At 41.7% G+C, this 15,193-nt stretch overlaps 1 protein-coding gene across 1 annotated transcript in view; it reads left to right on the top strand.

Annotated features, from left to right (window-relative positions):
* trpm3 (transient receptor potential cation channel, subfamily M, member 3) overlaps positions 1-15,193 on the top strand; it is a 114,077-nt gene that overhangs the window by 45,598 nt on the left and 53,286 nt on the right. Inside the window, 5 exon segments of the mRNA XM_023979230.2 lie at positions 1-38; positions 342-356; positions 358-393; positions 4,875-5,015; positions 11,590-11,619. Coding sequence (XP_023834998.1) covers positions 1-38; positions 342-356; positions 358-393; positions 4,875-5,015; positions 11,590-11,619 — 260 coding nt within the window.

A 15,193-nucleotide genomic window follows, 5' to 3' on the forward strand; every position in this document is an offset into this window, starting at 1 on the left:
TCCTCACCCTCTCCAGACTGGAGGAGCTCTACAACACGGTACTTCACTACAGCTCCCCCATGGCTGACAGCTCTGACTCTGACCTCTCCACTGACTCCATGTATATGGAATGTATCAAAACAGTCATAACATTGTTCTCCTCTGTAAGGTATGCATTCCTGAATAGCAGCTACATAAGACGATATGACGTCCTTCACACGTGTTCATTATGAACAACAGCATAATACTATACCTACAGCGTGGTACTTGATTCAAATGAACCGTTTGTCGTAGCTCTGCAACTTGCTGCAGGTCGGGGCGTGACTCACGGACTGAACTGTGCTTGTGTTTGTTATTGTCAGAGGCATGGACCATCCAAACACACTGCACCACCTGGTCAGAAGCGTCAAAAAGGTACAGTTAAGAGTGTGTGACCGCGTAGGCGTCGGTGTGAATGTTAGCTTGTGTGCGAACGCAAGGGCAGCACTGTTCTATTGGTCTAGACTTTGTGTTGCTTTTGTTTGCAGATTGCGTTTAGCTCTGTAGATCGCTATTGTTGCTCAACAGCGCATTAGGAGCCGGGATTTTTCCTTTTCAGCTGGGGTTATAGCCGCGGCTGCTAGAGATGTCTCCGTCTTTTTGTCTCTCTCTACCCTCCCATTACTCTTTCTTTTGCTCTGTACACACTCACTCCTTTTGAGTCCAACGCGGTATTATGTACCCATATGCACAACACCCTAGATTGGTCAAACGTATTGTAGTCCTGCGGATCTGACCTTAAACCAGGGAAGGCCACCTCTAATGTGTTGTCACAGTTAACATAGCCTAGGCCCAAATACTCAAATGAGCTGCCATTATGTATTGCTATATGTGTAACTTACGCCAAATTGAGTGTCTCTTCGAGGATTGAGTGTGTACGACATCATCATGTCATTCATTATAGAGCCAGTCTGAGATTGGACTGTTGAGTGCATATGAGGCATTCATTTCTCCACTACTCTCTGTCTCGCTGTCTGTCTTGCTTGTCCCTTAGCCCTCTAATACTGATTCTATTCCATAATACACCAAAGGCACTAACTTTATTAGCTTTAATGAACAAGCTATTATACCCTTAAATGCTTGTAATTTCAAATGTTATACATGCTTTTGAATTGTAAGACTTATAATACTTATAATACGGCCTACACAGTATATTCTTATAAATGTGTATAATGTTTACAAATAACGGAATGTTTAGTTGTTAATAGTTTATAATCGTTCACTAATAAGTTATTATTAAATTTGTGATAGTGTTACCCAAAATCCTTTAGATAATAATCTGACGCGGACTACAGTACCTATGTACAAAACAATTGTACGCAAATGTGCGTCCTTAATTCAAAGATTATGACCTCTAGTGAGAGCTCATAGAAAGGTCAGCAGCATCCGTATTCGAATCAGATTAATCGAAAGCATAATGGATTGCAGTAACATGTGCTACAATGGGAGAGCTGTAGAGGTTACAGTGAGTCATGGTGTAACCATCCACGATCTGAACTTCCCAGAACCCTTAGCTCTGTACGCAGGGTGAGAAGGGTTCCGGTACTTCAGGATTGGACTAATGAATCTCACGCACACACACATGCACGTGGCACACACACACACACATGCACGCACACACACGCGCAACACACACTAGTGATACTCAGGTTGACTCAAAAGCCGCAGTCCAGCGGGTTATATCTGTGAGGCGGGCAGGTTTAGGGTACAGAAATATTGTGTGGATGAAGGGCAAGTGGTTGGCAGTTGAATAAAGATAAAACAATGGGTAATAATAGTTCATTTAAAACACAAATATTTAACCATAGGTTTTTTAACCAAATATCTGTGTTTTCCTCTTTCCTCTTGTCCTGCTGTGTGAAGGTATGGTACTAGTGAATGTATGGTATTGGTGTGCAGTAGTAGGATGCATTGCTTTCACCAGGGTGGCCCAAATGTATACTGTTCCCCTTTTCTCTCTCTGGAGGAAAGTTTAGACTGTCATTGGCTACATCATGATTCCCAACCCCTCTCTTGAAGTGTGCAATTGCCCATCATGGATTTAAAAGCATCCAATTGTTAGTGTAAGCATCAGATGAAGGGACGCCATTGTTAAGTCCATGAGCAGGAGTGTGCTACTGCACACTTCGGTAGAAGTGTGAAGAATCGGGTTTCAGGCATTTTTATTGATGCTTGTTATTGGCTTTAGTGTGTAACTTGCCCCTGAACTCTAACCCCTGGAGCCCCTGGTGCTGGAATGAGACAACCTGAAGTTACCTGTGATAAAAACTAGTTGGGTTCAGACTTTCGTACCTAGCATCATGAAGGCAAGTTGTTACAGTAATTGTTACATATTTTTTAAATAAAGGTTAATCAGTTAGTTGACATATACAATGGCCCCAATTCATCAGTTAGTTGCCATATACAGTACAATTGCCCAATGCAATCAATTGAAGATAAAGGAGAAGGGCACTGTAGGTTTGATCAGAATGATTATGCTGTATCAGAGCATTTTCTTATGTCAGATAGCACATATACTAATCGAGATGCATCCAGCTGCAGCCCCGCATTAGCCTGTAACTAAAACTAGCTGTGACTAAAACTAGCATGTCACTAAAACCAACACTAACGCCATATACTCGACGTGGTTAACCAATGCCACATACATTGGAACTCCTCCTTTTATTTCCTAGATTCCTTTCCTCTCACCCTTTTACTTTCTTCCTTTCCTAGCTTCCTTTCGTCCCTTCCTAACTTCCTTTCCTTCTTCCTTTCCTTTCCTCACTACTGGCTGTGGTTAATCCCTACCACATGCATGTGAACTCCTCCTTTTCCTTTTCTTTGCTAGCTTCCTTTCCTCCTTTCTCTCTTCCTTTTCTCCTTTCCTGACTTCCTTTCCTTCCATACTTCCCTTATCTCTTTTCCTAGATTCCTTTATTCCTTTCCTTGCTCCCTTTCCTTCTTTCCTAATGCCCTTTATTTTACTCCTTTCTTAGCTTCCTTTCATTTCCTCCTTTTCTAGCTTCCTTTCCTCCTTTCCTAGATAGGGCAGGAGGTGAGGAAAAGAAGGTAGAGAAGAAACAGAAGCTAGGAAACAAGGAACATAAGCTGGGAAAGGAAAGGAAATAAAGAAAGGGAAATAGGGAAGGGGAAAAGGAAAGGAAGCTAGGAAATTAGGAAAATAAAGGGATCTAGGAAAGGAGGAAAGGAAAGGGAGAAAGAAAAAGGAGAGAAAGGAATCTAGGAAAGAAAAGGAGGAGTTCACATGTATGTGGTAGGGATTAACCACGGCCAGTAGAGAGGAAAGCAATAAGGAAAGGACGTTAGGAAAGGAAGCTAGGAAAGGAAGAAAGAAAAGGGAGGGAGAAAAAGAGTCAAATAAAGAGAGCTAGGAAAGGAAAGGGATCAAGGAAAGAAGGGATTGACCACAGCCAGCAGAGAGGAAGACACACCCAGGACAAAACCTCACCTGTCTATAAAATGCAGAGTTAAAGATTCTGAGTGAACCTGTAGTGTGTTTTTCCTTTATCTGCTCCCACAGTGCGCTTTGCTCTTATCTGCAATTGATTGACTTGGAGGCCCATACATAATTAATATGATTGCCAGTACTTTGGACAACCATATGAGAGTGTAAGCAGACCTGGTAAACAAATGTTATATGTTTTCTTTCAACTACTTTAGCTTTGTTTGATTGAGCTTGTCTGATGAAATGGAACCAATAAAGTCGTCCCATAAGTTCAAATCCTGCCCACCCAGTTTGTTTGAAGGTAATGGCAGGGGAGGACTCTGACATCATAATAGATACTGTGAAGCCAATGTGGGATACAGTGTGTTCACACTACAAGGTTTAGGCCGTTCAATGAGGTGGAAGGAGAAGGTTATAGTGGTACGTTTCATATTAACGTGTGAAAAAATACACAAGCACATCCTGCTTTGGGGTTCACCCACAGTGTTGCCTCTGTGCTTTGGCTGGATAATTGTGAGGCTTTACTGGGATAACAGAAACCAAATGGAGCGCTTTTTGACAAGGGAATACAGGGAGCGTTCCACTAAAAGTGACCAGGGGCAGTGGATGAGATGGTATCAAATCATCCGTCGATGTATGATCATTGTCCCAGCCCATCCTCCCGATTTCTCCCTCCCCCAGCTCTCACTGGATCAGAGAGCTCTGATTTCTAACTGAAGGTGGATGATGAAGGTCCATTTCTATCAAAAAACGCTCTCTCATTTGTCCTCCTGTTATCCTCATCTTCAGACGTCTGTCCGTCTTTCTCTTCCAGCACTGAACCCCTGATACGATCTGGTCATACGTTACAAATGCAAATTAGCACAGAGTGATCAGGCAAATTAAGTAAGCATTGATCAGATTTGTATATTTTTCAATTTCCTCAAGATTTGTAATTTTCCATCTTCCCCTTAACATTTCCCCTATTTTCGTGGTCTTCCTCTTCTTTCCCCTCTTCCTCCTCCTTCCTTTACTCCTCTACCCCTCTTCTCTCAGAGTACAGTATACTGATGTCTATCTCAGTGCTGTTGAACTAAGTTAAATTAAACTAAGCTCAGATAAGTTCATTTAAACTAGGTTATAAACTCTGTGATCTTATCGGGGGGTCTGTGTCTCCCATCTCTCCTTGGCCTTGTGCTGTATACTCACTGACCTTGTGTGTTTTTTCTAAGCAAGAATATCCAGTGTTCAGTTGGATCTACTTGAAGGTGAATCAACTAATCACGTATTATTATTAACACCAAACAAGTGCGTAGATGTGTGAAGTGAAGTGTGTATGATTTGTGTGGGGCGTTTTCCCTTCCTTTCACCATCGTATGCTCAGCTGTCATGGGGGTGTGCGGTTTTGTCTGACCAATCTCTTGGTCCCCAGGGTAACCTGCCACCAGACTACCGCATTAGTCTCATTGACATCGGATTGGTCTTTGAGTACTTGATGGGCGGAGCTTACCGATGCAACTACACCAGGAAGAGGTTTAGAACTCTGTATCATAACCTCTTTGGACCCAAAAGAGTGAGTGGCGGACCAGCTTTACAGTTTCCTATTCTGCTAATGATGCATGTGCATGTGTCTGCATGTCTACTTGTCTCTGTGGGATCAATTGAATCGAACATTCAATGTGTTACAGTACTTATGCTTTAGTTCCTTTTGGTCAAATTAACTCCCAGACTGGTCTTGGGTACTATAAACAAACCTACTATTAGTAATCTGGTAAACTCACCTCAGGTATGCTTTCAGTGAAAGCCAACACGAGCCTCACTTTTGGAGTGATGTAAATTTGGTACTTACGTAACCTTTTTTTGTGTGATCAAGGGACGATGCTGTAAACTAATATACATAAATATGCATATCCCTCTACGTCTAAGTCTGCACTAGGGATACGGTCTCCTTTTCTCCCTCTGCCTGCAAACTCTCACAAACTAGCAATAGAACGCAGAGATCAGTGCCAAACTGCACTGCACTATACTGCTCGGGAACAACGGTTGTGAAATAGATGGGTTGGTTGTTAAGCAACAAAACTGAGGTGTGCGCAACTATGGAGCAAAACAGACAGGGTTGGCTTAGGTTGTTTACCACATGTAAACTACAGTCCGTTTTCAATGTTTATTGAAAACATAAAAAAAGTCAAATACATTGTTACAGTTGGTAGTTAGCTAGCTAGTGAATTTGAGCCATAACAGCATAGATGTGCCATCAGTCAAAACACTTAAAAACCAGACATGGTATCAGGATAAAACTAATCGAAACGAGCTACTTAAGATTTCCCACATGGCATTTTCTTGTCATTGTTGCTAGCTATCTGGCCATCCAGTATCACAACAAGACAGGGCCTTCTGCCCCAGTGGAGCGTGCACATAGTTTCTGTGACGTTCTCAACTAAACCGTCTATAGAGATTTTTGTTGTTGATTTTTCAGTTTCAAGGTCTCCTTCAAGACAAGGCTCCTTGAAGAACAGACTAACTGTCAACTATAGAAAATCACTATTCTAGGACTATTGTGTAGAGCAATGTCTAGTCCATCAACATCAGCCAATGACTATGCAGTGTGTATGCACGTGTGCATGAGGTTGAAAAGAGAGCAAAAGTGAAGGATAGAACAAGAGAGACAGAGGATGCAAGACAAAGAGGTAGACATCTAAATGAGCTGTGATCTGTTTTAAAAGGATTTGGGCACACTGACAGTGTCATCTTAGATGAAACAGCAGTGTGAATACATGAACAAACACACAATGGGGTAGGAATAATCCTGAAATAGGTGCAGATATCAACATCCCCACAGGAGGCCTGAGTTATTTTTACCAGCAGTTGGGGAAGCAGGTCACATGATGGCTCATTAATGCATAATTTGTACACAGCCTGCTTTAAAATGCATCTGAGTGTCTGCTGCTGCATAGAGCTCCATTTAGCCAGCCACCCCCTTACACAGACAAACACACAGAGATGAAATATATCAGGTTACAGTAACAGGTTACTATCTAAAGACAACAGGTTACTGTTTATCTAGAACAGATTGCTGTTGATCTAGAACCGGTTACTGTCTGGTCTCGAACCGGTTACTGTTGGTCTAGAACAGGACAGTTGTGCTGTTTAATTGTGTTGGAACATACAGTGCATTCAGAAAGTATTCAGACCCCTTGCCATTTTCCACATTTTGTTACGTTACAGCCTTATTCTAAATTGTATTACATTGTTTTAATCCCCCTCATCAACCTACACACATTACCCCATAATGAAAAAGCAAAAACAGGTTTTTATAAATGTTTGCAAATGTATTACAAATAAAAAACTGAAATATAAGTGTTCAGACCCTTTACTTTGTTGAAGCATCTTTGGCAGTGATTACAGCCTTGAGTCTTCTTAGGTAGGATGCTACAAGCTTGGCACGCCTGTATTTGGGGAGTTTCTCCCATTCTTCTCTGCAGTGTCGCTGCACAGCTATTTTCAGGTCTCTCCAGAGTTGTTCAAACTGGTTCAAGTCCGGGCTCCGGCTGGGCCACTCAAGGACATTCAGAGACTTGTCCCGAAGCAAATCCTGCATTGTCTTGGCTGTGTGCTTAGGCTCGTTGTCCTGTTGAAAGGGGAACCTTCGCCCCAGTCTGAGGTCCTTAGCGCACTGGAGCAGGTTTTCATCAAGGATCTCGCTGTACTTTCCTCTGTTCATCTTTCCCTCAATCCTGACTAGTCTCCCAGTCCCTGCCGCTGAAAAACATCCCCACAGTATGATGCTGCCACCACCATGCTTCACTATGCTTCACCTTAAGGATGGTGCCAGACGTGATGTTTGGTATTCAGGCCAAAGAGTTCAATCTTGGCTTCATCAGACCAGAGAATCTTGTTTCTCATGGTTTAAGAGTCCTTTAGGTGCCTTTTGGCAACTCCAAGCAGGCTATCATGTGCCTTTTACTGAGGAGTGGCTTCCTTCTGGACACTCTACCATAAATGCCTGATTGGTGGAGTGCTGCAGAGATGGTTGTCCCTCTGGAAGGTTTTCCCAACTCCAGAGTGGAACTCTGCCATTGGGTTCTTGGTCACCTCCCTGACCAAGGCCCTTCTCCCTCGTTTGGCCTTTCGGCCAGCTCTAGGAAGAGTCTTGGTGGTTCCTAACTTATTCCATTTAAGAATGATGGAGGCCATAGTGTTCTTGGGGACCTTCAATGCTGCAGACATTGTTTGGTACCCTTCCACAGATCTGTGCCTCGACACAATCCTCATGGTTTGGTTTTTGCTCTGAACTGCACTGTCAACTGTGAGACCTTATATAGACAGATGTGTACCTTTCCAAATCATGTCCAATCAATTGAATTTACCACAGGTGGACTCCAATCAAGTTGAAGAAACATCTCGCCGATTTTCAATGGAAACAGGATGCACCTGAGCTCAATTTCGAGTCTCATAGCAAAGGGTCTGAATATTTAAGTAAGTAAGGTATTTCTGTTTTTTATCTTTAATACATTTGAAACATTTTCTAAAAACCTGTTTTGCTTTGTCATTACGCACTGCTTTGCTTTGTAAATTTTTTGCTTTGTCATTATAACCAGGTAGTCTAGTTGAGAACAAGTTCTCATTTACAACTGCGACCTGACCAAGATAAAGCAAAGCAGTGCGACAAAAACAACAAACACAGAGTTACACATGGAATAAACAAACATACATTCAATAATACAATAGAAAAAGTCTATATACAGTGTGTGCAAATGAGGCAGGATAAGGGAGGTAAGGCATTAAATAGGCCATAGTGGCGAAAAAATTACAATATAGCAATTAAACACTGGAGTGATAGAAGAAGATGAGTGTGCAAGTAGAGATACTGGGGTGCAAAGGAGCAACATAAATCAAATAAATAACAGTATGGGGATGAGGTAGTTGGATGGGCTATTTACAGATGAGCTATGTACAGGTGCAGTGATCTGTGAGCTGCTCTGACAGCTGGTGCTTAAAGTTAGTGAGGGAGATATGAGTCTCCAGCTTTAGTGATTTTTGCAGTATGTTCGGGTCATTGGCAGCAGAGAACTGTAAGGAAAGGTGGCCAAAGGAGGAATTGGCTTTGGGGATGACCAGTGCAATATACCTGCTGGAGCGCGTGCTACGGGTGGGTGCTGCTATGGTGACCAGTGAGCTGAGATAAGGCGGGGCCTTATCTAGCAAAGACTTATAGATGACCTGGAGCCAGTGGGTTTGGCGACGAATATGAAGCGAGGGCCAGCCAACGAGAGCATACAGGTCGCAGTGGTGGGTAGTATATGGGGCTTTGGTGACAAAACAGATAGCACTGTGATAGACTGCATCCAATTTGCTGAGTAGAGTGTTGGAGGCTATTTTGTAAATGACATCGCCGAAGTCAAGGATCGGTAGGATAGTCAGATTTACGAGGGTATGTTTGGCGGCATGAGTGAAGGATGCTTTGTTGCGAATTAGGAGGCCAATTCTAAATTAAATTTTGGATTGGAGATGCTTAATGTGAGTCTGGAAGGAGAGTTTACAGTCTAGCCAGACACCTAGGTATTTGTAGTTATCCACATATTCTAAGTCAGAACCGTCCAGAGTAGTGATGCTGAACAGGCGGGCAGGTGTGGGCAGCAATCGGTTGAAGAGCATGCATTTAGTTTTACTTCCATTTAAGAGCAGTTGGAGGCAACGGAAGGAGAGTTGTATGGCATTGAAGCTCGTCTGGAGGTTAGTTAACACAGTGTCCAAAGAAGGGCCAGATGTATACAGAATGGTGTTTTCTGCGTAGAGGTGGATCAGGGAATCATCCACAGCAAGAGCGACATCATTGATGTATACAGAGAAAAGAGTCGGCCCGAGAATTGAACCCTGTTCCACCCACATAGAGACTGCCAGAAGTCCGGACAACAGGCCCTCCGATTTGACACACTGAACTCTGTCTGAGAAGTAGTTGGTGAACCAGGCGAAGGCAGTCATTTGAGAAACCAAGGCTGTTGAGTCTGCCGATAAGAATGTGGTGATTGACAGAGTCGAAAGCCTTGGCCAGGTCGATGAATACAGCTGCACAGTATTATCTCTTATTGATGGGGGTTATGATATCGTTTAGGACCTTGAGCGTGGATGAACTGCACCATGACCAGCTCGGAAACCAGATTGCATAGCGGAGAAGGTGCGGTGGAATTCGAAATGGTCTGTGATCTGTTTGTTAACTTGGCTTTCGAAGACCGAAGAAAGGCAGGGTAGGATAGATATAGGTCTGTAGCAGTTCGGGTCTAGAGTGTCTCCCCTTTGAAGAGGGGGATGACCACGGCAGCTTTCCAATCTTTGGGGATATCAGACGATACGAAAGAGAGGTTGAACCTGCTAGTAATAGGGGTTGCAACAATTTCGGTGGATAATTTTAGAAAGAGAGGGTCCAGATTGTCTAGCCCGGCTGATTTGTAGGGGTCCAGATTTTGCAGCTTTTTCAGAACATCAGCTATCTGGATTTGGGTGAAGAAGAAATGGGGGAGGCTTGGGCAAGTTGTTGTGGGGGCTTCAGGGCTGTTGACCGGGGTAGGGGTAGCCAGGTTGAAAGCATGGCCAGCCGTAGAAAATTCCTTATTTAAATTCTCAATTATCGTGGATTTATCGGTGGTGACAGTGTTTCCTGGCCTCAGTGCAGTGGGCAGCTGGGAGGAGGTGCTCTTATTCTCCATGGGCTTTACAGTGTCCCAGAACGTTTTGGAGTTTGTGCTACAGGATGCAAATTTCTGTTTGAAAAAGCTAGCCTTTACTTTCCTAACTGCCTGTGTATATTGGTTCCTTACTTTCCTTAAAAGTTGAATATCACAGAGGCTATTCGATGCTAATGCAGAACTCCACAGGATGTTTTTGTGCTGGTCAAGGGCAGTGAGGTCTGGAGTGAACCAAGAGCTATATCTGTTCCTGGTTCTATTTTTTTTTAATGGAGCATGCTTATTTAAGATGGTGAGGAAAGCACTTTTAAAGAATAACCAGGCATCCTCTACTGATGGAATGAGGTCAATATCCTTCCAGGATACCCAGGCCAGGTCGATTAGAAAGGCCTGCTCGCTGAAGTGTTTTTGGGAGCGTTTGACAGTGATGAGGAGTGGTCGTTTGACCGCAGACCCATTACGGACGCAGGCAATGAGGCAGTGATCGCTGAGATCCTGGTTGAAGACAGCAGAGGTGTATTTGGAGGGCAGATTGGTTAGGATGATATGTAGATTGGGGATAGATTGTGTGCAGATTGATGAGGAAAAACATGTATTTAATCAATTTTAGAATAAGGCTGTAACATAACAAAATGTGGAAAAGGGGAGGTGGTCTGAATCCTTTCTGAATGCACTGTATGCATTTCCAGACTGGTCTCAAAGAGGTAACATAGTAAAAGTAAATCCGGGACACTCAAATTAGTATGATATGTTACATTTGGTATTGTTACATAAGATAGAAGGTTACTTAAGGCAAAAATGAAAGAAGTGTTGTTGGTCAAGGTGGATAGGTGGGCATATAATGCAACCGTCTAGTAACCCCAAGGTTGCTTGTTCAAATCTCATTACAGACAACCTTAGCATTTTTACTAATTAGCAACTACTTAGAATGTTAGCTAACCTTTCCCCTAAGCCTAATCCTAACCTTGACTTCTAACCCTAACCCTTATCCTAGCTAACGTTAGCCAGCTAGCTAAAGTTAGCATTAGACACCTAGCAACCCCTGGCTAATGTTAGCAACATATGTTTTGCAAAATCATAGGATATTGTACGTGTTGCAAATTCAAAAGACATACAAATTCCAATTCGTAACATGTTGTACAAATTGCAATTCTTAACATATCATACAAATTGTAATTCATAACATTACATACAACATTTATGATGGAGATCCACAAATGAATACATACCAAACACAACGTAACATATCATCCTACATAGAGTATTTCACTTTTAAGGACAGAATAATATGAAATGCTCTGAGACCACGATGGCATTTCTCTCTGTATTTGAACACTTGGCCTTGTGAGTGTGTGGAAGTGGGTCTGTCTGTGTTCCTTTATGTGTGTGCATATTTTTTTTATGTGACGAATTCCCCTTGACGGTGTTGATTTCTCAATAACCATGTTTTTGTTACCTTTCCAGCCCAAAGCCCTGAAACTGCTGGGGATGGAGGTGAGTCTGGGTTACAACATGGTTATTATCTGGTTACAGTTTGGTGCATTCCCCTGGGTTGCATAATGAGTGCCTGGTAACCCTTCATTTTACAGCACGATATTTACTAGGTAATAACTAGGTAAATAACTAGTAACAAAAAGTAAATACATGTTAACAATTTAGTCCCAAATGTAATTACCTGGAACCAAGTAAGTAAGTACTACATGCTTAATTAGTGTAAAACTGTAAAACCAGGTTGTCTGTTTCCAGGTAGATACAACGTAGTTACTTGTGAAATACCACCACATTGGACCACATTGGACTCCATCTCATGAAGACAACAGCAAATATGTCTGTGATCTTACCCTATTGTATCATAGGACCACCTTCACAGTTACAGGGTAGGTACAAAGTAAGGGGGTTAAAATGAAGCCGTTGCTAATACCATGTAAATACCACATCCTTGCAGGTCAACAAATGATTTTGTCAAATGATTGTGTAGACATAATGTACTAAGTCGTTTTCCTGAAGTTACTAGGTATGTACAGTGCCTTCACAAAGTATTCACACCCTGTGACTTTTTCCACATTTGTTGTGTTACAGCCTGAATTTAAACTGGAGATGTTGTGTCACTGGCCTACACACAATACCCCACCTTGTCAAAGTGTTTTTCAAAATGTTTCCAAATATTAAAAAATGAAAAGCTGCAATGTCTTGATTCAACCTCTTTTTTATGGAAAGCTTAAATAACTTCAGGAGTAAAAATCTGCTTAATAAGTCACATAATACGTTGCCTGGACTCACTCTGTGTGCAATAATAGTGTTTAACGTAATTCTTTTAATGACTACCTCATCTCTTTACTCCACACATACAATTATCTGTAAAGTCCCTCAGTCGAGCTGTGAATTTGAAACACAGATTAAACAACAAAGATCAGGGAGGTTTTCCAATGCCTTGCAAAGAAGGGCACCCAATAGTAGATGGGTAAAAAAAGCAGACATTGAATATCTTCTTATGGGCAGGTGGGACGGTAACGTCCCACCTGGCCAACATCCGGTGAAATTGTAGACCGCGAAATTCAAATATACGAAATTCAAATATTTAACATTCTTGAAAATATATGTATTATACATCAAAATAAAGCTTAACTTGTTAATCCAGCCGCTGTGTCAGATTTCAAAAAGGCTTTACGGCGAAAGCAAACGATGCGATTATCTGAGGACAGCGCCCCGCGTACAAACACATGAAAATCCTATTTCAACCAGGCAAAAGTCAGAAATACTGATATAATGAATGCCTTACCTTTGAAGATCTTCTTCTGTTGGCACTCCAAACTGTCCCAGGAACATCACAGATGGTCCTTTTAATCAATAATGTCCTTCTTTATGTCCCAAAAATGTCAATTTATTTGGCGCGTTTGATTCAGAAATACATTGTTTTCAACTCGCCCAACATGCCTACAAAGTATCTAATAAGATACCTGTAAACTTGGCCCAAACATTTCAAACAACGTTCCTAATCCAACCTCAGGTACCCTAAAACGTAAATAATCGCAAAAAATATAAGGCGGAATAACCTGTTTCTAATACAGGATAAAAACAACGTGAAGCGCACTCCAGTTCACGTGCACCAAAACAGTATCCACCTGGAGTGACACTTACAATGAACAGCCCTACTTCTTCATTTCTCGAAAGAAAAACATTGAACAATTTCTAAAGACTGTTGACATCTAGTGGAAGCCATAGGAACTGCAACCAGGTTCCTAATAATAAGGGTATCTCATAGAAGACTTCACTTGTTTTCCCCCCTGGATGGTTTCTCCTCGGGGTTTCGCCTGCCATATCAGTTCTGTTATAATCACAGACATTATTTTAACAGTTTCAGAAACTTCAGAGTGTTTTCTATCCGAATCTACCAAGTATATGCATATCCTAGCTTCTGGGCCTGAGTAACAGGCAGTTTACTTTGGGCACGCTTTTCATCCAGAGGTGAAAATACTGCCCCCTACCCAAGAGAGGATATCCCTTTGAGCATGATGAAGTTATTAATTACACGCTGGATGGGGTATCAATATACCCAGTCACTACAAAAATACATGCGTCCTTCCTACCTCATTTGCCAGACAGGAATGAAACTGCTCAGGGATTTCACCATGAGGCCAATGGTGTTTAATAAAACAGTTGCAGAGTCTAATGGCTGTGATAGGAGAAAACTGAGGATGGATCAACAACATTGTAGTTACTCCACAATACTAACCTAAATGACAGAGTGAAAAGAAAGAAGCCTGTACAGAATAAAAATGTTCCAAAACAGGCATCTTGTTTGCAATAAGAAACTAAAGTAAAACCTGAAGAAATGTGGCAAAGAAGTTAACTTTGCATCCTGAATACAAATATTTATGTTTGGGGCAAACCCAACACAACACATCACATAACACCCTTCATATTTTCAAGCATGGTGGTGGCTGCATCATGTTATGGGAATGCTTGTCATCAGCAAGGAATAGGGCATTTATTAGGATAAAAATAAATGGAATAGGTCTAAACGCAGGCAAAATCCTAGAGGAAACCCTGGTTCAGTCTGCTTTCTAACAGACACTTGGAGACAAATTCCCCTTTCAGCAGGACAATAACATAAAACACAAGGCCAAATATACACTGGAGTTACTTACCAAGATGACATTGAGTGTTCCCGGGTGGCCTTGTTACAATTTTGACTTACATCGGCTTGAAAATCTATGGTAAGACAATGATCAACAACCAACTTGACAAAGCTTGAAGAATAAAAACATTTTTTTTTAATTGATTGGACAATCAAGATGTGCAAAGCTCTTAGAGAATATCCAAAAATACTCACTGCTGTAATCGCTGCCAAAGGTGATTCTAACATGTATTTACTCAGGGGTGTGAACACTTATGTAAATGAGATATTTCTGTATTTCATTCTCAATAAATTAGCAAAAATGTCTAAAAACATATGGGGAATTGTGGGTAGATGGGTGAGGAAAAAAATCTATTAAATCCATTTTGAATTCACGCTGTAACACAACAAATGTGGAATAAGTCAAGGCGTATGAATACTTTCTGAAGGCACTGTATGTTGTAACAGGGCTGTAAAATAAAGTGTTGTCTGTTTCCAGGTAGATCCCACGAAGATGACAGCAAATCTGTCTGTGATCGTACCCTTTTTTTTTTTTTTTTTTTTTTTTTACATGATACCACCTTCACTCTTACAGCGTAGGTACGGTGTAAGAAGGCCATAAAATGAAGCTGTTCATATTACCATGTACATACCAAATACTTTCAAGTTTACTACAGTGCAATTTAAAAGTGTGAACATTTCACAATAAAGACAAGCACACATCTCAGAGTGAAGCTTATTTATTGAGAATCAACCAGAGGTAAGTAGAAGCACATTGTATTAGAACAGAGGTTTGGAAAGTGTGAGGTGCGCCCCCCAGGGGGGCACCAGAGAGTTTCAGGGGAGGCGTGAAAGGAAAGCCAAGTCTAACCGTCTTCGCGTCTCTAATAATTAACAAATATTAGGCCTGTTTCTTGCTACAATCGCAGGGAAAAACATATTTTAATGGAT

This window comes from Salvelinus sp. IW2-2015, linkage group LG33, assembly GCF_002910315.2.
Source record: "Salvelinus sp. IW2-2015 linkage group LG33, ASM291031v2, whole genome shotgun sequence".
NCBI lineage: Eukaryota > Metazoa > Chordata > Actinopteri > Salmoniformes > Salmonidae > Salvelinus > Salvelinus sp. IW2-2015.